Source organism: Pleurodeles waltl, chromosome 6 (assembly GCF_031143425.1).
Source record: "Pleurodeles waltl isolate 20211129_DDA chromosome 6, aPleWal1.hap1.20221129, whole genome shotgun sequence".
NCBI classification, from domain to species: domain Eukaryota; kingdom Metazoa; phylum Chordata; class Amphibia; order Caudata; family Salamandridae; genus Pleurodeles; species Pleurodeles waltl.
Genome location: NC_090445.1, coordinates 652,480,219 through 652,504,391, shown reverse-complemented (window position 1 = coordinate 652,504,391; position 24,173 = coordinate 652,480,219). Strand labels below are relative to the sequence as shown.

Sequence of the window (24,173 nt, the reverse complement as noted above, 5' to 3'; positions counted from 1 at the left end):
CTATCTTCACAACCCTACTCCTATCTCTCTCCCTAATCTCCAAACCTCCTAACACTCACCCTCCTCCACCCTAAACCCCCTCCCCCAGCTCCTCTCACTCTACCTGTCCCCCCCCCTCCCTCGCGCTTTCCCGCCGCGACCTCCTGCACGCCCCCGCCCCCCAGCTCCCATTCGCCCCCAGCTGACCCCTCCCCCCCCTCCTACCTCTTATGGCGGCCGCTGCGCGACAGTGGTAGCGACCCTTGACCCAAGGGTAGGTCGCTCCCCCTGCCGCTGCAGCTCCTCCAAGTTCCCGAGTTCCTGTGTTCCTGAGACCCACCTAACTGTAAGTACCCCCCTCCTCCCAGCCCCTCGCCCTGCCCCGCGCCACTCACCTTCTCTCCTGCTCCTGCTTCTTTTCCTCCTCTCTGTCTCTTCCTCCTCGCTCCCCCTCTGCAATCTTCTTCTGTTCTTCTCTTCTGTTCTTCTGTTCTTCCCTTCTGTTCTTCTGTGTTCTTCCGGTCTTCTGTGTTCTTCTTCTCTGTTCTTCTCGGTGCTTCTGTGTTCTTCTTCTCGGTTCTTCTGTGTTCTTCTCTGTTCTTCTCTGTTCTTCTCTGTTCTTCTGCTCTTCCGATCTTCTGTTCTTCTGTTCTTCTGTCTTCTGCTCTTCCGGTCTTCTGTTCTTCTGTCTTCTGTTCTTCTGTCTTCTGTTCTCCTGTCTTCGGCTCTTCTACCTCCTCCGTCTTCTTCCCCCGAGCCTGCCCTCCTGCTCCTTCCTCATCCCCCTCCCTCACTCGCCTCCCCCTCTCTCACCCCTAGCTAACCCGTTCGCTATCTACCTCCCTCACTCCTCCTATCTTCCTATCTCTCTAGCTCCCTATCTCACTATCTAACTCCCCCACTCTCCACCTCCTCCTACCTACCTATCTGTCTATCTATCTATTTCCCTATCTATCGACTTCTCTATCTATTTTCTCTATCTATTTCTCTATCTCTCCCCCCCTCCCGCCACCCCCCTCTACTACCTATCTCCCTATCCTCTCACTCTACCTCTCTCCCTCACCCACCTCTACAACCCCCCCTCCCCTATCTTCACAACCCTACTCCTATCTCTCTCCCTAATCTCCAAACCTCCTAACACTCACCCTCCTCCACCCTAAACCCCCTCACCCAGCTCCTCTCACTCTACCTGTCCCCCCCCTCCCTCGCGCTTTCCCGCCGCGACCTCCTGCACGCCCCCGCCCCCCAGCTCCCATTCGCCCCCAGCTGACCCCTCCCCCCCCTCCTACCTCTTATGGCGGCCGCTGCGCGACTGCGCAGCGGGCGCGCCGGAGGCGCGCCAGAGGCAAGCCCGTCTGCGCCCGTCCGCGCCTGGCCCGCGCCCAGCGCCACGACCCCTGGTCCCCAGCTCCCCCAAGCCCCGCTGATCCGCTACGACCCCACCACCCTCCACGCCCTCAACCCAGGGCGCTCCAAAACCTGCTTCCTAGCTCACCCCAAACGCACCCATGGACCCTTCGCCTGCAACTCCTGCAAACGCATCTTCCACCACGCAACTACCACGACCACAAGCCCACGCGCCATCAACCACCTCAAGTGCATCCTGGTCAACGCTCGTTCCGTCCACAAGCACGCAGTTGAACTTTGGGACCTCCTGGACTCCACAGCCCCGGACGTCGCCTTCATCACGGAGACATGGATGAACGCCTCCTCTGCTCCAGACATCGCTACCCGCCATCCCCGAAGGCTACAAGATCTCCAGAAAAGACCGCACCAACCAAGTAGGAGGAGGTGTCGCCATCATCTTCAAAGACTCCATCAGCGTCACCACCTCCACCGAAGACCCCCCCCTCGCCGCTGAACACCTGCATTTTCAGATTCGCACCGACCCAAGGACCACCCTCAGAGGATCCCTCGTCTACCGTCCTCCCGGACCTCGCGCCTCTTTCAGCGACGCCATCGCCGACTTCATCTCCCCGCACGCCCTCGCCTCACCGGACTACATCCTCCTAGGCGACCTCAACTTCCATCTGGAACAAAACAACGACCCCAACACCACCACCCTGCTCGACAACCTCGCCAACCTCGGCCTCAAACAACTGGTGAACACCGCCACCCACATCGCCGGACACACGCTCGACCCTATCTTCTCCGCCAGCAAACACGTCTTCTTCAGCCACACCTCTGCCCTACACTGGACCGACCACAGCTGCGTCCACTTCACATTCCGACGCGAGACCTCCCACCTCCGCACTCAACCCATCCCTCGTCGACAGTGGAACAAGATCCCTGAAGAGCAACTCTTCTCCGCTCTCGCCGCCAACCAACCCACCCTCACCACCGACCCCAACGACGCAGCTCTCAACCTCACAAACTGGATCTCCAACTGCGCTGACAACCTTGCTCCCCTCAAACGCACGCATCGACAGACCAACACCAAAAAACCTCTCTGGTTCTCTGACACCCTCAAAGAATCAAAGAAAACTTGTCGTGCCCTTGAGAAGGCCTGGCGCAAGGACCACACCGCTGACAACATGACCGCCCTCAAGAACGCTACACGCGAACACCACCACCTGATCCGCACTGCCAAAAGGAACTTTTTCACCGACAGACTAGACAAAAACAGCCACAACAGCAGAGAACTCTTCAGCATCGTCAAAGAGTTCTCCAACCCCAGCGCCAACGCCGTCACGCCCTCACAGGATTTGTGCGAATCCCTCGCCACTTTCTTCCATCGCAAGATCAGCGACCTCCACGACAGCTTCGGACACCAGACCCAACCATACACCACTGAACCCGCTTCCCCGGACATCACCCTCAACAACTGGACCCACATCAACACGGAAGAAACCAAATCCATCATGAACTCTATCCACTCCGGCGCCCCTTCGGACCCCTGCCCGCACTTCATCTTTAACAAAGCCGACGACATCATCGCCCCGCACCTCCAGACCGTCATCAACTCTTCTTTTTCTTCTGCTACCTTCCCCGAATGCTGGAAGCACGCTGAAGTCAACGCCCTACTAAAGAAACCTACGGCTGACCCAAGCGACCTGAAAAACTTCCGCCCCATCTCTCTTCTACCTTTCCCAGCCAAGGTAATAGAAAAGACCGTCAACAAACAGCTGACCACCTTCCTGGAAGACAACAACCTGCTCGACCCTTCACAAACCGGATTCCGAACCAACCACAGCACGGAAACCGCCCTCATCTCAGTCACAGACGACATCAGAACCCTGATGGACAACGGTGAAACAGTCGCCCTCATTCTCCTCGACCTCTCGGCTGCCTTTGACACCGTCTGTCACCGCACCCTAATCACCCGCCTACGCTCCACCGGGATCCAAGGCCAGGCCCTGGACTGGATCGCCTCCTTCCTCGCTAACCGCTCCCAAAGAGTTTACCTCCCTCCGTTTCGCTCAGAACCCACCAAGATCATCTGCGGCGTACCTCAAGGCTCATCGCTCAGCCCGACACTCTTCAATGTCTACATGAGCCCCCTCGCCGACATCGTACGCAAGCACGACATCATCATCACCTCCTACGCCGACGACACCCAACTTGTACTCTCCCTCACCAAGGACCCCGCCAGCGCCAAGACCAACCTACAAGAGGGTATGAAGGACGTCGCAGATTGGATGAGGCTCAGCCGCCTAAAGCTGAACTCTGAAAAAACGGAAGTCCTCATCCTCGGCAACACCCCGTCCGCCTGGGACGACTCCTGGTGGCCCACGGCCCTCGGCACCGCACCGACCCCCGCAGACCACGCCCGCAACCTCGGCTTCATCTTGGACCCTCTTCTCACCATGACCAAGCAAGTCAACGCCGTGTCCTCCGCCTGCTTCCTCGCTCTCCGCATGCTCCGCAAGATCTTCCGCTGGATCCCCGCCGACACCAGAAAAACCGTGACCCACGCCCTTGTCACGAGTCGCCTGGACTACGGCAACACCCTCTACGCCGGGACCACCGCCAAACTCCAAAACCGCCTGCAACGCATCCAAAACGCCTCGGCCCGCCTCATCCTCGACGTACCCCGCAACAGCCACATCTCCGCACACCTGAGACACCTGCATTGGCTCCCAGTCAGCAAAAGGATCACCTTCCGTCTTCTCACCCACGCACACAAAGCCCTCCACAACAAGGGACCGGAATACCTCAACAGACGCCTCAGCTTCTACGTCCCCACCCGCCCCCTCCGCTCCGCTGGCCTCGCACTTACTGCCGTCCCTCGCACCCGCCGCTCCACGGCGGGTGGGAGATCTTTCTCCTTCCTGGCGGCCAAGACCTGGAACTCCCTCCCCACCAGCCTCAGGACCACCCAGGACCACTCCGCTTTCCGGAGACTCCTAAAGACTTGGCTGTTCGAGCAGCGATAACCCCCCCTTTCCCCCCTAGCGCCTTGAGACCCGCACGGGTGAGTAGCGCGCTTTATAAATGTTAATGATTTGATTTGATTTGCAACACCAACCATTTGGTTACTGTATTGGCCAGTATTTGTTCCTTAATGCAGCTCTGAAATATATACTTTCTATGAAATATCTACTTTCAACACATTTAATTGGCTACGGCTCTCTGTCTGGTGTTGCCTGACCAACACATAGATACCCTATTTAAATCATCCAATCGTTCCTTCCAAGCCACCAGGTCGAGTTTAATGCACTTACTGAGTTTTCTGAAGAGGATAGTATGCTTCGGGCCTCACATCGCTTGTGCCAAAAACATTGAGATAGTCCTACCCTGAGGGATGGCAATGTTTAGCTGCCTAACCAATGAGTGGAGCTGTCTCAAAGTAACCTTGTTGGACTTAAGGCAACAATTCCCCACCTCTTTAAAAGCCTCTACCTTGTCTATGTTGTCTGCACTTCTGCTTGACCATGCACGTCCGAATAGGAAGAAAATCTAGTGACATTATCTGTACGTATTGCTTACTTTGTAACCATGCCTTGTGGATGAAGAAAGTCATTATGAGCCAGAAGTCAAACTTAGTTTGCCGATCCAGTGCTCTTTGTGGCTTTTCAGAACAGAACTGAATCAAACTTTATTTGTTCTTTACTAAGTGTTTATCTTACACACAAATATCAGAAACGGTACTGCGTCAAAAAGTCTGTACCAACTTTTATAAAATATAATTTATAAGTCGACGAACTGAATTGATTTCATCCCAAACAAGAATATAAAAACATAGTTAATTGCAGAAACATAAATATTTATTGACAGCAATCATATAATCCTTATTTTTATTGGAGAGGTATTTGGAGTATCTTGGCACTGAAAGAGCAGGTGTTTATTGCACCGAAAAGCAGAATAATCTACTTCATCGACTTTACATAATTAAAACGGTGTGTGGGCCTGTTGGCATTCAAACATGTGACCATGAGGCCAAATAAATTCCTGGAGTGAATGCATCAGTCTGCTGATAAATCAAACCCCACGTATTTGTTTTTGTAAAAGACGGATTCATTAACTATTTTGGCAATGTGTGCCTTTAAAAATAATATGGCTGGCTAGGACCACACATCGGCTTGCAGACAGACACTTATCTGCTGGTTAAAATCGGCCCTTCTTATTAGTGCTCAATGGAAGATCCTTGCTTCTAGAAAACCGTAAAACTAGCATCCCCTTCATTTCTCATTATTCTTCAAAAGTAAAAAAAAAGTTTATTCGGGTTTATCTGTACGTAGTACACCCACTACTTTAGGCTTAGTTTAAAACCCCTATCTAATTGGCTGTTTTATAATTCATCTCAATAAAGAGAGAGACATAGTAGTGTTTGACCCTAAAGGGAACTACTTTGTGCGTGGATGTGCTTCTTGTGAAAGGGAATAATGCCCTTACTCACTGTGCAGTTATCCAGTGGCTAAAGTGGGCTCACCCACAGACCCTTGCTGTATGCTGTAGAAGGGATGGTGCAGTGAATGACAAAATAATAAACCAATGGATAAAGAGGGCTGACTGAAGCCCCGGTAAACATATAGGTAACTTTGGCAAAATTGGATGTTCTTGGCTAAAACCAGACCTAAAGAAAGTGGTTCCGTTTATTAAGATGCCCTGGCGTTCACTTATTTCCTTTTCATGTACAATCTAGCCAGGGGCATAACTTGGTCAGTAATATTAGGGGGTGGGGTAAGCTTTGGATTTTCCGACAATCTAAGTGGGACATAGTGTTAAAATACATTATACCCCACTGAAGGCACGTGCACCCAACTATTTATCACAAAATACATTTATTAGGGTTTTTTGTAACACCCCAAACACCCCATCCCCCCGTTCCCCGCTGAAGCTACGCCCCTAAATGTAGCTGGCCTAAAGATTTTACTTCTCCGTGTGGACAACCAGAACGCAGTAGAAGCCAACTTTAAACCACAAATTGTCATATAATATAAATATCAGTTCACGTAAATTTTTAAAGCGTTTGAAAAGTGAGTGACTGACCTGGATATGGTGGTCCGTTACAGAAAAGAAGCACATAACTGGTTTCGTGGAAATGTTTTAATGCCCTGCTTTATTTTGCAGGCACGTGCTTTTAGAAGAGGCTCGGAGGAAAGGCATGCCGTTCGCCCAATGGGATGGGCCCACTGTCGTTTCGTGGTTGGAGGTAATGTGCTTAAAAGTCTCTTGGATTTATATATTTCATGTTCCATTATATTCTGTGATGTGCTTTTTGAAAAAAGAAGCGTTATTGGCTAATAAAGTGTTCATAAAATATACCTTGCGCCAGAACGTTTCCTATATATTTTTTCTCATGGTGGATTTACTATATTTGTCTATTTTAAATTCAAAACCTGACCTCATACACCTCGTGTCTTTGTGTCAGCTTCTCAAAACAACTTACATACATATTATTCAATATTCACGTTGAGTGGACAAAAAGTGAGCACAATTTAAGTCCTTAGGTTCATTTTCTCCGTTCATTTACAGTCGCAGATGAAAGTTATTACTGCAGAAACTTAAGTAAAGGGCCCGAACTTCTAAGGTTGGGAAAGTTATATTAACACCACTATTCCAATGGAAGGGTTAAGTTGAGGTTACTGGCCAGTTGCATGCCATGTTGTGGTACACATAACCATGGGTGGAATGTGGTATTTTATTCACATTTCATTGCAGATTATCTGTATGACATACATTTTTGATTATGGTTGTTATGAAAATATTGTCAGACATCATTGTTCTCATAAGTATAAGCTTGAGACACTGCATTGCTCTGTTACGCAAATGGCTATATGTTACAATCCGTGTCAAACAGGAACAGATAACAGATCCAGGCACCAAACAAATGTCCCCTGGCATGGCCATTGGGGCCAGCGCCATGCATGGGCCCCACAGTCAGGGCCCCCAAGCGGGGTGAGATAAAAAATATATATACTTACCAGGACTTACCTGGGATGGGTCCCCCATCCTTAGGTGTCCTGCTGGTGTGGGTGGGGGTGGGTGGGGATGTACCTGGGGCCATGGAAGGGCACCTGTCGGCACTTTCCATGGTCTCTGACCATGGAAATATGCCTACAGGGTCCCTTACGCCTGCCCATACCCAGTCGTTAAATAATGGCGCTAAGCTTATTTAAGACCCCCATCCCACGTGCTGGATTTTAGCACGGGGGATAAATATGGTGCAAAGGTCATATCGTCCTTTTCTGTACGGGAATGCCTACCTTGCATTTCATTGACGCAAGGTAGGTGTTCACGTCGAGAAAACAATGTTAACTCCATAACTTTGGAGTCAGACGTGTCTAGCAGCAAAGTATAAATATGGAGTTAGGTTTGCGCTGAATTAGTGTAAAAAAAAAATATGACGCTAATTCAGCGCAAACCGCGTATAAATATGGGCCTTAGTGAGGGCAACCGGGAGATTAAGTTTAAATCTTTTTGCTACAAACTCAACTTTCGTTCTTGTAGGGTGACTGCAATAAGCACCACTGTACTGGATACTACTAACTCCAATTAACATTGCTAGTAAACTGCATGACTGTGGTAACACGTGGTAATTAGCTGCATAAGTAAAAGTAGGCAAATGTGTGTGTTGTGTGAATATGCAGTCATGATAATAATAACAATAATAATAAAAATGGAAAAAAAGGTTCTGCAAAAGGATGTGTCACTTTCAGATACCTTTCAGGTGAACAAAGCTTGAACACTGGGATTTCACTTGCAGGAAACATGGCAACCTTACCCCTGGCAAACTTAAACTCTTACCCCCTGGTTTTACACACCTGCTTCTGGACTCACTGGACACCGTTTGGACACACTTGAAGAAATATTAGTGCTTACTGGAAAGAAATTCTTGTGTGTTAGATACTCTTTCCCCATTATCCGTTTGCAATCGTATTCCCATGAAGACCAATGAAAGTGCACAGATAGTCCTAACCAACTGAAACATTAAGGCAGCTCACTGGAAAGACAATGGACTGAATCTAAGGTACTGTCTTATACCAGTTGCAGAGTTACTGTAACAAATCAGCTTCAGCCACTACTACAAAAAAATCCAATATTTGTATATGGGGTTGCCTTGTGTTCTTTTGAACCTGGGTCTGTCCTGTAAAAAATCAAATGGTTCTTTTGGTGGTTCTGTGTTTCAGTTCATCTGTCGTTGGAGGGAAGGTGATGCAAGTTTCTGGTGCTAGTCTGGCGTCATGATGTAACTGTGTGGGGGATCCCATGATAGCCTCACCCCTCCAGCGATGCTTCTGGTCAGGTCACTCCTCTTGCTAATTCCAGTGACCCCCTCTGGCATATGGGATCACTACACCTGTGCTATACATGGACCCTGTCCCGATCAGCACATCACAGCAATAAGGGTAGCTCACTTTGTGATCAGCCCCTCCTGCCATATGGATTCACTGATGCCTCACTGTGTACAGCGTCCCGTCCCAATTGACACAGTGATATACAAAACTCACTTCACGGCGGCCCTCCCCTGGCATTAGAGGGTCGCCAGCTTAGTTCTACACAGATGCAACGACCCGATTGGTGCAGCAGCCCTTCCGCACACCTTGCTCAGGAAATCCACTTGACAGAACTTCTTACTGGACTTGCTTCCTGCAACTCTCTTCTCTTCCTCACAGGGCACACTGGTCTTGGCAAGCAGGCAGGCGCCAGTGCTCCAGGCTCCAGCAAATGTGGTCTTCGATTCCCTGGGTGATGTCTTCTCACCTGACAGGGTATCAAGCAGACTGTTGCCCCCAGTACTGGTCACAAGCAAAAAGTCTTGCAGAACTTTCCCTCCTTCCGTAGTCTGACTGGCTGCTTGACAGCTGACAAGACTATATTTGTGACCTCAAACACCCCTTCTTTCCAGGCACAAAATGTAATTTGGATTTAAAGTCTTTCAAATTTATATTGGGGTGTCTGCTTCCTTTTGAACTCCTTTGACCTCTCTTCCTCTTGATAGCCCCAAAATGCAGGCCATGGGAGTGACTAGAGTTTATACCTGGAAGTTGTCCACAGTGATGTGTATATCAAAAGGTTAGCCTAGGGCCTCAACCCTACTCATGATTCCCTTAACATCTTCTTCCTTATATGTTCTGAAGCCCATTCCCTTTCATCTTTCTCTGAATTAAAGAGTATCATTATCTAGAAAACACTTCCGTAAGGAACTGTGTCATCAACTTTGTTTGGCTCTCTCGCAAAAGTCACCTCCAAACTTTTAAAGCATTATCCACCAAAACAATTAAGTATTCCTGTCTGTTAGAAATTGGGTCTCTATTTGGCAGTGGTATACACCCTGTCCAAGTAGGGATCACAATCCTAGTCAGGATAAGTCAAATACACAACCTAAATTAACCTGTGCCCACTCTCTGGTAGCTTGACACAGAGCAGGCAGGCTTAATTTAGAAGGCAATGTGTAAAGTATTTGTGCAACACACTTACAGTTATCACAATTATACGGTTATATTGAAAATAGAGAATATTTATCTCTAAAGGTCCAGTCTAAAATGACAAAAGTCCAATGAGAGTTCACTTTTTAAAATGTGTCACAGTAAGCACACTTTGTATGAGGCCCGATTTAGAGTCTTTTCAGTACTGTGTGAGAGTGCGGGTTCCTTCTGTGAGGAGTGTAGACTGATCGGGGCCATTCAGGAGTGGCCCAGGTACAGAGTACACAAGGTATTTCATTCTCGGAATGCAGAGACCGAACCGGAACCTTTAAGGCCACTCGTGCATATATGGTCCAGGAATGCACCTCTGCAGCTGCGGGTTGAGGGAAAAGTGATATGAGTCGGGCTGGCATAAGGGCAAGAAGCAGGGTTGCGCCCGAGCACGATTCACCTCTTAGAGAAGGTCAGCACATTTTGCTCGTCTCCGTCACTTGGCAACACGGACGGCCACCCACACTAAAGCAGCTCCAAAGTCCTGGTGATACAGGTGTCGAGTTGCCATAAAGCCGCTCTGAAGTCCGGATGAGACAAGCAGCAGGCCGCAACTAAGCCACACTGAAGTCTTGGTGCAAGGAGCGGCAGGTTACAATAATGGTGCACTGAGGTCTTATTGAAATGAGCTGCAGGCTGCAAAGAAGCCTCGCTGAAGTTTAGATGAGGGGGAGCGGCAGGCGGCTATGAAACTGCACTGAAATCTTTACTAAATGAGCAGCAGGGAGCAACAAAGCCGTGCTTGAGGTCTTTGATGTCTCAGAGACCTGGCATAGAATTGGGGGCAAGTCAACAAGCCATTGGAGTCACCCTGGGGGTGATTAATAATTTTTGGGTTCCAGGGCAGAGATCAGAAGGCAGCAGGGCAGTTCAACAAGGCAGGGCAGCAGCTCCTTGAAACTGTCAGGCACATCAAAATGGCGATCATTTAGCACAGCAGTCTTTACTCCAGCAGAGTTTCCTTGAATCTAGAAGAGTACTGATTTTAGTGGGGCAAAGGCCCAGTACTTATACTGAAAAATGCCTTTGATGTGGGGGAATGACTTCAAAAAGTTCCTATGAAGTGAGAGTCCCCACAGTCAGTGGGGGCCAATTATCTCCTTTGTGAGGGCTCTGACCACTACCCTTTGAGATGTAAGTGGGAGCCCTTCCCAACCTCCTCCCCAGGAAGGCCCATCATTATGCAGATGAATACAGATGCAGCTGAGTATGCTGTGTTGTGGGGGTCAGAAGTGAATGCACAAGTATAGCTGTCACCTAGCCCAGGCCAGGTGTGTATTTGAGATAGGCTGTAGGAACACAGGACAGTGAGGGCAGAGAAATACCCACTTTCTAAAAGTGGCATTTCTGAAATACTAATAATAAATTAGACTTTACTACTAAAGAGGATTTATATTTACCATTCTAGTGATACTAAACATGATGCAGCTACTACTCCTCTCTGATCAGGAATTACATCTTAAAAGTATTATAAGGAATTCCTAATGCTGGCCTAAGAGGGGGCCAGGCCTCACAGTAATGAAAAATAACTGTGGGAGTTTTTCATTTGGTGGACATCAAAGACTTAAAAGTACATGTCATGCCTTTTACTTGCATGGCACCCTGCCCATGGGCTACTTAGGGCCTACCTTAGGGGTGACATATATTTAGGAAAAGGTGAGTTTAAGGCTTGGCAAGAGGTTTTCAATACCAATTCGGGATGGCAGTGAGACTGCACACAGGCTCTGCAGTGGAAGGCCTGAGACATGTTTACAGGGCTATCTAAATGGGTGGCACAATCAGTGCTGCAGGCCCACAAGTAGCATTTGATTTACAGGCCCTGGGTATACGGTATGCCACTTTGCAAGGGACCTATATGTAAATTAAATATGGCAATTTTGGATACACAAGTATCCCGGTAAACATCTCTCAGACCTGCCACTGCAATATCTGTGTGGGCAGTTTTGAACTGCCAGTTCGACCTGGCAAGTACACCCAAATGGCAGGCCTAAACATTCCCCTTTACTAAATATAAATCACCCCTAATGGAGGCCCAAGGCAGTCCCAAGGACAGAGTGCAGTGTATTTAAAATGTAAGACATGTACTTGTGTGTTTTACATGTCTTGAAAGTGAAATACTGTTAAATTCGGTTTTCACTATTTCAAGGCCTATCTCTCCCATGGGATAACATGGGGATTGCCTTGAAATATCTTTTAACTGTAATTTCCTATTGGGAGCAGATAGATATGTGGAGTTTGGGGTCTCTGAACCCACAATTTAAAATACATCTTTTGGTGAAATTGTTTTTTTAACTGTGAGTTTGACAATGTTACTTTTAGTAAGTGGGCACTTTCTGGCTTAACCATTTTGTGCCTCTGCCTATCTGTGAAATACACATCTGGGTCAGGATGACAGTTGGGTTGTTTGTGAATTCACTGTAGACAGTCACACAAAGGGAGCTGAGGTTTGCCCTACATATCCTTATGGGTCTTCATGGGCTAGAGTGGTGGGAGGAGCTGACACTTACACCTGAATAGGGCTGTGCCTGCCCTCACACAAAGCACTCTCCAATCCTTTGGAGTGTGTCTGGGGCCAGGTAAGAAAGGCAGGGTCTTGTGCACTACAAGGTCCTCCCTTTGAAAGTTTCCTACTTCAAAGGTAGAAATGGGTATGAGTACTGGACATATGACTCCACAAATTTACAACACTTCTGGACTGAACGCATTCTGCCAGGGAGAAGAGCTAGATGTTGTAGGAGTGACTGCCACTCTGTCTATTGTTTTGTTGTGCTGGTCTGTTGCTTTCTGGTTCTGTCCTGGAAGGGAAAGGACTGGACACTGCTTTCTATATCCTGCTTTCCAAGGTTCTGCAAGTGCTTGAACTGAGCTTGCCTCCTGTTAAAAGTCTCAAGGACATTAAAGAATTCATCTGCCAGTGCCTGGGCTCTTCTGCTGAGAGTCCTGATTTGCCAAGTGGTGCCAACTCCATTCCCTGGGACCTTAGAAGTGTACACATGTGAACTGAAGAAGAAAATGCGTGCACCAACGCTCCATGGCAGACAAAAACTGATGCAGCGCCTGTCACGAGGCTGAAGAATCGACTCAGCACCTGTCTCGAGGCTGCAGAATCAATGTAGCGCCTGTTTCACCATGGCTTAATCAAAACACAGAGCATCAGGATTTTCCACGCATCGTACCCAGGGTGCAAATTTCTTATCGACCTTGCACTGTAGTAAGAAACTGAGGCTGCATATCCGGAAATCAATGCATTGCCTTTCTTGCAAGGAAAGAATCAATGCATCACCTCCCCTGCCAGTAGGGAACCGATGCATCGCCTCTTCTATGAGTAAAGAATCAACACATCACCTCCTCTGCACAGTAAGGAACCGATGCATTGTTTTGCTTTCCGCTGCCTTGCCTAATCCCTGCTGCCAGCCTCAACTTTGTTTTTGACGCATCCCAGGTACTTTGTGCTAAAAAGATACAGTCATTGATTCCTATGGATTAAGACTCATTTCTCATTTTAAAAAGTGATATCTGTACTTGTGCATGTTGGATTTTTGTGATTTTTGTTTTGTTTAATTCAATAAATATTGGCTGTTTTTCTAAACTGGTGTGTAGTGTTTTCACTGTGTTACTGTGTGTGTGCAAATACTTTACACTGCCTCTGAGATAATCCAGACTGCTCATGCCAAGCTACCAAGGGGGTGAGCAGGGGTTATCTTATCTGTGTGACTCCCTTACCATGACTAGAGTGAGGGTCCCTAGTTGGACAGGGTGCAAACCACTGCCAACTAGAAACCCCATTTCTAACAATGTTGAATTTTAAAATGGTGCTATACTAGTTTGGAGCTAATATGTATCAGTCTACTTATTGCCTTTGTGAAATTAATATTAGACCCATTCAGAAGAAAGACCAAAAGTTTGTGGTCTCTGCCTAAAATAAACTTTGTACCCCAAACGTGAGATTTCAATTTCTCATATCCCCAAGTACAGGCCAGGATATCCTTTATGAGTGACTGAATATTGAAGTTCACGATTCTTTAATGTTTGGGTTGGAAAAGCAATGGTGTGACCATTGCTATCCTTTTTTATGGCAATACAGCTCCCACTACTACACTAGTAGCATCAACAGAGATGCCTAACTTCTTCCCAGGACATATGGATGTAAATATGGTGCTTGAATGAGCATACACTTGATAGATGAAAAAGCTTTGTTTTGCAGACAGCCCCATGTATATTCAACATTGATCTTCAGTGTTAATCATACATAAGTTCAGCAATAAGGGATAAAATTCAATTAATTTCATGTAGAACTCACACATGCCCACAAAATGCAACACTTAGTCACAACTCTCTGGTACCAGTGCTTTTTCTGTGGCTTCTAAAAACCCAGGTCGGTCTAGGTTAAATCCCACATCCTATACTCATATGACCTACATATTCCACACTATTAGCTCCAAAAACATATTTAAGTTCTTTCCCTTCAGTTTGAAGACTTCTAATTCTCTCTACAATTGTTTTTAATGATGTTATTCATTCTTCCAATAGACTAAAACATTGTCTTTGAAAGCCACACAGTACCTGACTCATCAGACTTTGAAAAACAACCTGCACAGGGGCCTATCCAAATGACATCCTGCAGAAATGAAATACGCCATGCAGTGTATCAAAAGCCATCAAATGACGCACATCCGGGTGATATGCTGATCTGAGATCAAGTTCGGGAAAAATCCTCCCCCAATCAAAGTATTCACCATATCATCAGTTCTGGGCAGACGATAGCCATCAATTCGGTTAGTCTTATTGAGACTGAGTAAATCTATGCACAGTCTCAATTCCTCATTTTTCATTTATGCCACAACTACAGGTGATAACCATAACAAAGATTCAATTGACTTCTGTTAGAAATGGGGTTTCTGGTTGGCTAGGGTGTGCACCTAAGCCAGGCAGAACCCACCCACTCTAGTCAGGGTGAGGGAGTTACACACCCAAGATAACCCCTGCTCACTTGGTAGCTTGGCACGAGCAGTCAGGCATATTCCAGAGGCAATGTGTAAAGCGTTTGCACAACACACACAACACACGACGCACTATCCCCACCACAAAGGAAACACAACACCAAGTTATATAAAAATAAACTGTATTGTACACAACATCATTAGACCAAACACAACATCAGTAATACCCTCCTACCCAAGCAGGTGTCATAACATTACATAGTACTGTTACTCTGCAAAAACAGCAGTAGTCACATATAACACATATAACATGTAAGGGAAACAATTGAGACACTTTTAGCATACTTGGAATGAGGAAAAATGTCTGGGGATGACCTTGTAAAAAGGGCCAGGTCCAACAACCTCCTTGACCATCTTCTTTTGGTGCTTAGGTACCTCATTTTGTACACCCAACGCTACACACCTCATCTTATGTTCAATATGTTCTGCCCCTTCTCTTATTTTAATAACATGCTCATAATCTTTCATCTCACCCAGTTCTCTGGCACAAATTTCAGAATAGTGCCACTATATCATTTTAACCTGAACTTCCTCCAACTTCTCCCAGCCACAAAACTTGAGTAGCACATCCTGCATCCTGTTTGTAATACAATACTCAAATATCCCTGGTGATGCCAACCCAGAATTCGGGGTCCTTCTACTGAAACATTCACTTTACCTTGAACAGATCTTCCCCTAATACCTATGAGGGTTTCAAAATGCCCCTCAAGATCAGTTTTAGAGATTATGAATCATATTCTTTTCATCCACAGTAGCATGCAAAATGATGGTAATTTTGAGTGGGACCATTAAGTCTCCCACACAGAAATCCTCTATGGAATCTCTATCCATTGGCACATCTTTCCTATATGTAGTCACGCACAAAACCAAATTATTAACCTTGTCACTTAAAGTTTGGTCATCTTGTTTAAATGTTATAAGGTGAACCCATGTTATCCTTTGGGAGAGCTAGGCCATGCAGTAGTGAAAAACGACTTTAGGACCAGGACATGTAAAAGTCAAAAGCACATGTATAACTTTTTAAATACACTGCACCTTGCCCTGTGTGCTGTGTACAGCCTAACCTAGAGGTGACTTATAGGTATGTATTAATAAGGAAGGTTTAGGCCTGGAATTTTTTTTATTTTGCCAGGTTGAAACAGCAGTTTAAAACTGCACGAATAGGCTGCAATGGCGGGCCTGATACAGGGTTAAAAGGGCTAATTAAGTGGGAAGCACAACTAGTGCTGCAAGCAAACTAGCAGCAGTTAACGTACAGGCCCTGGGTAGCGGTAGTATCACTTTAGTAGGGACTTACAAGTAAGTTAAATGTGACAATTGGGTGTAAGCCAATGTTACTGTGTTTTAAGAAGAGCCCGGGCACTCTAGTATTGGTCAGCAGTGGTAAAGTGCATAGAGTCCCAAAAGTCAACAAAAATGGGCAAAGTATGCAGACAAAGGTTTAAGCATGACCCTGCAGAGAGGCCCTAGTCCAACATAGTCATGTTTTACTTTACTGTCTCCTATGTGTTCTATTCTTTTTGAAACGCACTGCAGGTAACCTTGCATTAGCCTCAGAGTACCACTAATCAGGCAAACAGAATATTTAACATTGATTACTTTCCGATTAATAACTAAACAATTTTCAGAGTGGTATTATCAAAGGAAAGAATCCATCACCCAGAAAGGTGCTTGCTGAAGAGTCTACAGATTGAAGGTGTGGAAACCAGTTTTAGGTATCTGATCAAAATACTCAGAACAGAAAGAATATTGTGGCAGGCAGTAGAATTCTACTTGAAAAAATTGGGTTATGGGAACGTAGACAAACAGACCTAATAGCCGTAACACAGAACCCCACATCACCCATGGTTAATGGGGGCCCCCGGTGTTCCCCATCTCAGTGGGAGCCCCTCAGCATCCACTGCTCATAGTAGGATATTATGGCCAGGAAAGCAATTATTAGCAAGGAAAAGCCTCTGATGTTTGAGCTGAAACATCTAGCATTATTGTTGCAGAGAGACTTTTTCCCTGTAGAAATAGTGTCTCAGTGCCTCTCACTATTACGGAGTCGAGCCAGAGAGGGAGAAGAGGCAAAAATGACCAGGTGAAGGAGAAAGTGAGGAAAACGATGATGTCAGAGGCACAGCAAAAGGGAAAGAAGAGGGAAAGTCGTAGGGCAGAGGGATAGAAAGAGTTACAAGGGACCATTGAAGGAGAAAGGGCCAAAGAGAGGAAGAGGCCACAGCATAGCGATATACAGATAGATAGATAGATAGATAGATAGATAGATAGATAGATAGATAGATAGATAGATAGATAGATAGATAGATAGATAGAGGGCTGGAGAAAGAAGATGGAGTGGGTGGGGGCCAGCTCTACATATTTCATAAGAGGCGCCTTCCGGTTTCATTACGCCCCTGATGGTCCCCCCTTGGCCCTAACACAAAGATCAACATGAGCAGTGACATCTTCCTTGAGCTCACACATAAACACATTCTGACTTGTAGTGATTAGGTACACATTTAAGAGATGCGGGTAACATTGAAGCTTTACAAATGCAATTCATCAGTGATAATAACACACTGTTTCCCAAGAGAGGACCCTGTCAAAATAGTTCAGAAGCACATTTTATTTTATTAAAACATTAGGCATAATACCTGGATTCCTTTTTGCATACGTTCGATATTCTAGATCAATGCAATAACATGTGCTTGGAAGTTCAAATACTTGTGATGAAACTTTGGAATCAACTTTGTATGGTTTCATGTACGCCCAAAATATGGGCATGTGCCTTGTTATATTATTCTGAGATGTCTGCACTTTAGAAAGTGAATTTGTCTAACTGCGTTTAGGAGCAATGCCATACAGCACGCTGGAGTGCTTAGATTGATCAAAGGATTTCCGATTCTTGGCACCAGCCCTTGAATATCAACAATGGCAATTATGACAGTCTACTACACAGTGTTGGTGTCTGTCTAATTTAGAAATCAGCAGCAGTTTATTAATTCAATATACATTAGAAAGGACTAATGTCTTCCACGTAGGCCATTCTTATAGTGCTGGGCGCCTTGAATAGTCTGAATTGTCTCACGTGTAGGAGCGTGATGGTTAGTAGTTGTGTTGGTACTGCCATTGGCAGCGCTGAAAGTGCAATGGTTGATGCAAGCTCCAGTGGCCTCCGGCCCTTTATTTTATTTATTCATTTATTTTTGCAAATTAGGCACCTGTTCACTGCAAAATCATTGCTTATAATGGAAGGCATTGTGCTCCAGGTAAAGCTGCTGCGACCTATTTGGCAACCTTTGAAAATCAGCACAGCAACAAACGGCTGCTGATAACCTGCTTAGGAGCTAATATTAATGGTCCTCGAAGTTGTAGGGTTCGATGAATAAGAAGGCAAGGCCTGAGTATTTGTTACACCTGCTCATACATATAAGGTGAAACAGGCCAGTTAGAACGTACATGAAACCATATGATACAACACTTTATTGGAGTTAAAATAGATCAGTTTATCCTTGCATTCAACTTTGATGCAGTCGGTACCATTAGATATCTATACTATACAGCTTACCCTAAACAAGAGGTAGACCAGACTCATTAATCCATGCTACTGCTCATAGTACGTGTGCACTAATTAGGTTTTTAAATGGAATAACCTTTGGGATGACAAAGAGTAAATCTAGATTAAGTAAAGCTTTCTATAAATACTTCCATCAATGTAATCATTAAACAATGACAGTATTCTGTAAAGTCATAAATGAACGTAATAATACACTGAGGTGGGATAGACCAGTTTATAACTGGAGTAGTATAATAGTCTGCTGATCAGTTCATTAATCTTTGAAATTGAGGATGTAATATTGAATGAGGAGCCTATACATAAATATCCACTTGCATACTAGGTTGTGCAATTTGCACACCGAATGGATTGCAAATGGGTGTGCAATGTGCCCTGAGACTTACATATTAGTTGTTCACATCACATGTTGACCATTGGCATGGGGGAAAGGGGTCGCAAAATCACCTGCTTAATGGATATTATTTTGATAGATCACGATTTATGACGTCCTGGCTACAAATGCAGTGATGGACCTCACAAGGAACAGTAGAAAAGCAAACTTCCATCCTTGAAATTCCTTTCCCAAATGGGAAACACTTAAAAAAAAACAGCCATTAAAAGGATAGGTGCTGCTCTAAAAAATGGTTTCCTTTTGAGAAGATCTCAAGAAGACCAGGCAGTAGTGGTAGTCTTCTGTCTGCACCCCCAGAAGCTCCCCTCATTGATTTCCAACGATGTCCCACAGTGACACATTCCACTTTCTAAGTCAGTTAGAGCCGTAACTCGGGAGTCAGTAACTGATTAATGGTTTGACACTGCACTTGCATAACTTTGCAACTTGTAAATAAGAGGAAGAACTATTTTCATGTCACCTCCTAACTGTAAGTGGGAAGTGCCTTAAAAACACTTTACAAAACTCAAAAAGACTTTCGTTTTATTTTTTATGACTCAGAAAGTCTTTTAAAAAAATGTGAGTCAGACAGTATTTTGCTACTTGTAAAGGTACACGTGAACATTGTAAAATTACGTTTTGGGCCAAAATGCCCAGAAGCTAAATCTCGTTTGGGTCCATAGCAAAGCCAACTTAAAATCCCGTTGTTTATGAAGTATGGTCCCCTAGGGAGGTTGGACTATGTCACAATCTTGTTTAAATACATATATTAGAGGCTGTGTGTATATGTTCAGATGGGATTTATTTTGTAGCCATTTTCGACCGAATGGTGAAACAGTGGTTTTACAATATGGACTATTGCCTCTGTGTTAGATCTATTGTGCACTTCATAATACATTCCACCTAGAATGTTATCCCTATCATTGCTTACTGCAAAAGACAGATGCATTTTTGTCCTGATGAGAACCAAGGGATTTATTGCATTTTAGTTGAAACTAGTCCGGATTAAATTTCTGTTATGATGAGCTAATCTTTCATCATCGTGTGTGATTTTGCAAATTTGACTTAATGTGAATTTCCTGAAAATATCCTATTGTGCCATGTGTACTAATTACACCACACCCACTGCAAAAGATTAGTGCAGAAGCATGGGAACAACAGAATGACCAGAACACTAGTGTGTTGGTGTTTGTGGCACTTGTTTTTCACCCTAAATTAGCGTGCTAAATGCTGAATTTGCATTTTGTGTGGAATTTTGCTTAATAACGTAAAAATCTAATTAGACGAAATGTTGATTACTCTCCCCAACCATGGCTATTTTTGATTGACTGTTTAGATTTTCCTGTTGGGATTACAGTAATATCACACTCACTTATGTATTATTTAACCACATTTTCCATGTGCACTGTGCCCTGTGTACTGTATTCCTCTTTTAAAGCAAGGCTATGTCTAATTAATATATAGTTAATCAGAAGATCTGGTCTTGTTTTTGTGCACTGAAATCAGATCACGTACTGTGTGTGTCATAGATATTCCGCCCGGATCTTCTTTACATTTTTGGCATTGGCGCTATTATCTATTTCCTTGGTGCAACACCTCTGACCACAATTTAACCAAAGGAGGTTTGTAGCGGTGGTACTGCGTGGCCAGAATATTTGTGTGTATTGTTGTTTTTTTATTTTTTTTTCATTTAGTTGCGTTGATAATGTGTTGTGTCTTTTTGTATTATTGTTTTGTGGCCCGTTTTTGCATTCATTTAGTTTTGTTGCCTTGCACTGTGATTGTTGTGACATTGGAATGAATGCTGCCAAATATCTATCAAAACCAATACTTTCCATTAAATTCCATTGACTCAAAACCATTCACCACGGTGGTAAAACACCGCTCCTGCTCTTCGGTTATTGAAGACAGCAGACAACCCAAAACTGTGGCAGAGACCATGCCTATGATTAGAGCCTCCCATGCGCACTTCATATAATATAGCCCCGTGTGTGGTGACAGAGCAACCGAGGCAAGATCCTGGCTGGAGAAGGTGAGAGCGACCCTCTCATGGGTGTGGAACGTGTGCGGGTAACGATGCAAAGATCCCTTGATTTATAAGAGCTGGTATTAATCTCACCGTAAATATACGGACACAAGATATGCAGCGGGCCGGTTTCTAAGTGAAGCATTCTCTCCCCACACCGCTGAGTACCCGTGTTATACAGATTCCTGCAACACACGGCAATTGGTGCAAATGTGCTCATTTGCAGTACAATCTTGACTTTTGCGATGTTGCGAATACTTATGATAAATTGTGCAGAATAAAAAATGCTGCATGTTCACAAACAAGTGTAGGCCATGGTTTGCAGGATTTATGTCACAACTATCCCATGCATAGGGGTAGTTTTAATTGTAGTTTGCAGAATGATGCGAAGTACAGGGTGAATAGGCCAGAACAAATGGTGGCTCAGTGAACTGAATGTTCGACACTGACATCTGTGGTGATATCGATGCTTAATCTGCAAAAACAGGTAAATGCCAGGGCCCTGGTCAGGAGGCCATTGCAGCTTGCAACACACACTTCCCCTGCCAGCACTGTCAAAGACAGTACCACACAACTACTAATCATCACACTCCTACATGTGTTACAGTCCAGACTATCCCAGGCCATCAAAGCTGAAAGAATAGCTTAGGTGGCAATTATTAGTACATTTTAATTGATATTGAATTAGTAAACAACTGTTGTTGTGCTCATCTCTAAATCAGACAAACAATGCCACTATGTGGCAGACTGTCATTAGTGCAAGCAGTGACAACTAAGTGTTGATGCTGAGCACCCGAACCCACCTGCTCACCTTAAGCAGTGGGCAATCTGAATAAAACAAATTCAGCTCCCAATAAAATTGACTCAGCCTTCCATCCTTTAGAACTTGGTAACTTGTTTATCATAAACTCGGTAAAAGTACCATCTATTATTTACAACACTTCAAAACACAACCATATGGCATGAAGCACTTCATAAAATGAAGACACTGACATTATTGATGTACAAGTACTTGATTTTATTAAAAATGTTTTGTTTTTGTTGACACATTGTTCATTTTTAGGTCATTAATAAGTACGGGAAATAAAGGTTAAGTACTGGAACATTAGTGCATCTATAATGTTATTAACACCTTGATTTGTGCATAATGCTTCATAGCGTGCTTGTACAATTTCTTAGTGCTGTAAAAACAAGATTTTACTGTTACCTGTTTTGTGGTACTCAATATGGTTTAGTCCATAGTGGTTGTTTTGGTGCATGCATGTCTGAATTCATCTCCATGAAGCTGTTCCTGCACTTCTCAGCAGCCTTTGTCCACTGGCCCCTTCGCCCATGAGCAACCCACCACCTCTCCATACTGGAGGCCTACTGCTCCCAAGTGTAGTGATGCATCAGTATCAATGCTGAGCCAGGGGGCCTCAGTGCTGGTGGTCAGTGTTGCATAAGGTGCACGTCTGGGCTGCCATTGTTGGACTACTGGGAGGATCATTAAAGTTCAGCCATTTATTGTTTTAAAGTGTGGTTATTGTCAGTCTGGGCAGCAGACACGGTTAGCTCCATTCCCCTCGCACTGGAGCCGGCAAGCACTGCCAGCTTGATTTGCCTGGGCTGTGCTTCAAAATTCATGTGTTGAACCAGCCAAGCTATTTCATCATTTCCCACCACAAGTGTGTGCCAGAATACATCATGAGCCTTTATGTCCTGTGTGTTCTAATGGACCCAGTGCTCAATTTGCGCTTGTTGTTTCCGGTGCGGAGCACCAGCACTTATTTTTGAGGGCCGGCGCTTAATTTTTTGCCTCAAGCATTTATTGCGAGCAAAAGACACATTTGAGAAAGACTGAGGAAGAGAAAAACGAAAAAGCGTCACAAAGGAGAGAGCAGAAAGCTGCAGGAGTGAGCTGAAGGGGCAGAAAGGGGCTGTAAATGAATTGAATAGGCCAGAGATGGCTTCAGGATAATGCTACCTCAGTATTCCGCGTTCGCACATTTAATTCATATTAAACACTACATGTAAGTAGGACAGTCCCAGTATGTACTACTATATAAAGGTAGAGGTGTGTCAGATGGATCCTGGGAACCCTCAGACTTTGAACATGTCACTAGATTAATTCAAGCTTTCCATAAATACGTCCCCCACTAGCCTATTTCATTAACTGGGTGGCGTGGCAATAGTGATTGTGTTACTCTCAGGAATGTCTTAAAACATTCAGGTTGAGGGGTTTCCAAGGCAATTTCTGTTCTATGCTCTTCTGGTGGCACCCACTGAAGACTGTGCTTGGCTGCTGAGGTCCAGCCAGTGCTTAATTTGTAGATAAAAATGTGCTGGTGCCTAAAGCCCTCCTCTTAAATATGCGACCGCTTCAATTCCACTTCGTATTCAAGAGGATTATCAATGAATACTGGTGGGACTGGAGGGAAACAATCTCTTTTAGTCAACATGTGTGATTCTAGAATTATGGACCATAAAATGGATCTAACTTCCCAGTTCTCTCCCCTCAAGGTTTTTCAGCAATAAAAGTGCCATGAATATTGGTGGAAATACAAATAACAATTATAATGGCGGTGCACCACTCATGAACAGTAATCAAATTGTATGTGTGTCTCCTATGAGCCTGCTGCGCCTTGTTGTTGTATATATCTGTGTAAATATAGCATGCTGTCTTGGGATGGAAAGAAATGTTGATGATTACCATACTGCCTCTCCCTTCTTATAAACAGTTGCTGGTCATCCATGCTTACCTGCCCAGAACGTACATATTAGTTCTGCTTGACTTAAAGTTTGTGAGTCATCTAGTATATTTTCTGCACCTTAACTGTCGAATTGCTAACCTAAGGAATGTGTGAGCTCTGAAATTCTAGAGGTCAGATTTGCAGATGGATTGTAGAAATGCAGAAAAAAGAGACACACCATTGAATGTATGCTAGTAGATTTAATCTGCAAGCTATGTGACAGGAATCCACAGAACCCAATCTGGTGCACTATTCATTCGGAAACATCTAAGATTGTGCGCCATCGTCTGATTGAGGCATTCTGTTTGACCATGTAACTGTGGATGACAACTGGTTGTCTTGTGATTGACAGTACACAATTTTTTCAGCAGAGTATTCTTGAAATGTGAGATAAACCTGGGCCCCCAACAGTTAACATAATTTGTTTCTATACATGCAGTCTCATAGTCTCTTTGAGAAATATCTGAGTCAATTCAGGTGCTGAAGTTATTTCTTTCAAAAGTGTACAATGCCCAAGTTTAGTAAAGAAGTCTACATCCACTAAAAGGTATTGAAGGTCTGGTGATGGTGGAAGTTCCTCTGTGAAGTCCATTGTGATTGGATTCCATGGATGTTAAGGAATAGCCAAAGGTTTCATTAATCCT

The 24,173-nt window shown here is 44.9% G+C and overlaps 1 protein-coding gene across 5 annotated transcripts in view; it reads left to right on the top strand.

Moving 5' to 3' along the window:
• The window catches only part of PPFIA4 (PTPRF interacting protein alpha 4), a 3,105,259-nt gene that overhangs the window by 1,883,026 nt on the left and 1,198,060 nt on the right, over positions 1 to 24,173 (top strand). For all 5 annotated transcript variants that reach the window (XM_069239004.1, XM_069239005.1, XM_069239003.1 and 2 more), the window contains one exon: positions 6,493 to 6,574. In XM_069239004.1, coding sequence (XP_069095105.1) covers positions 6,493 to 6,574 — 82 coding nt within the window. The remainder of the gene's footprint in view (positions 1 to 6,492; positions 6,575 to 24,173) is intronic.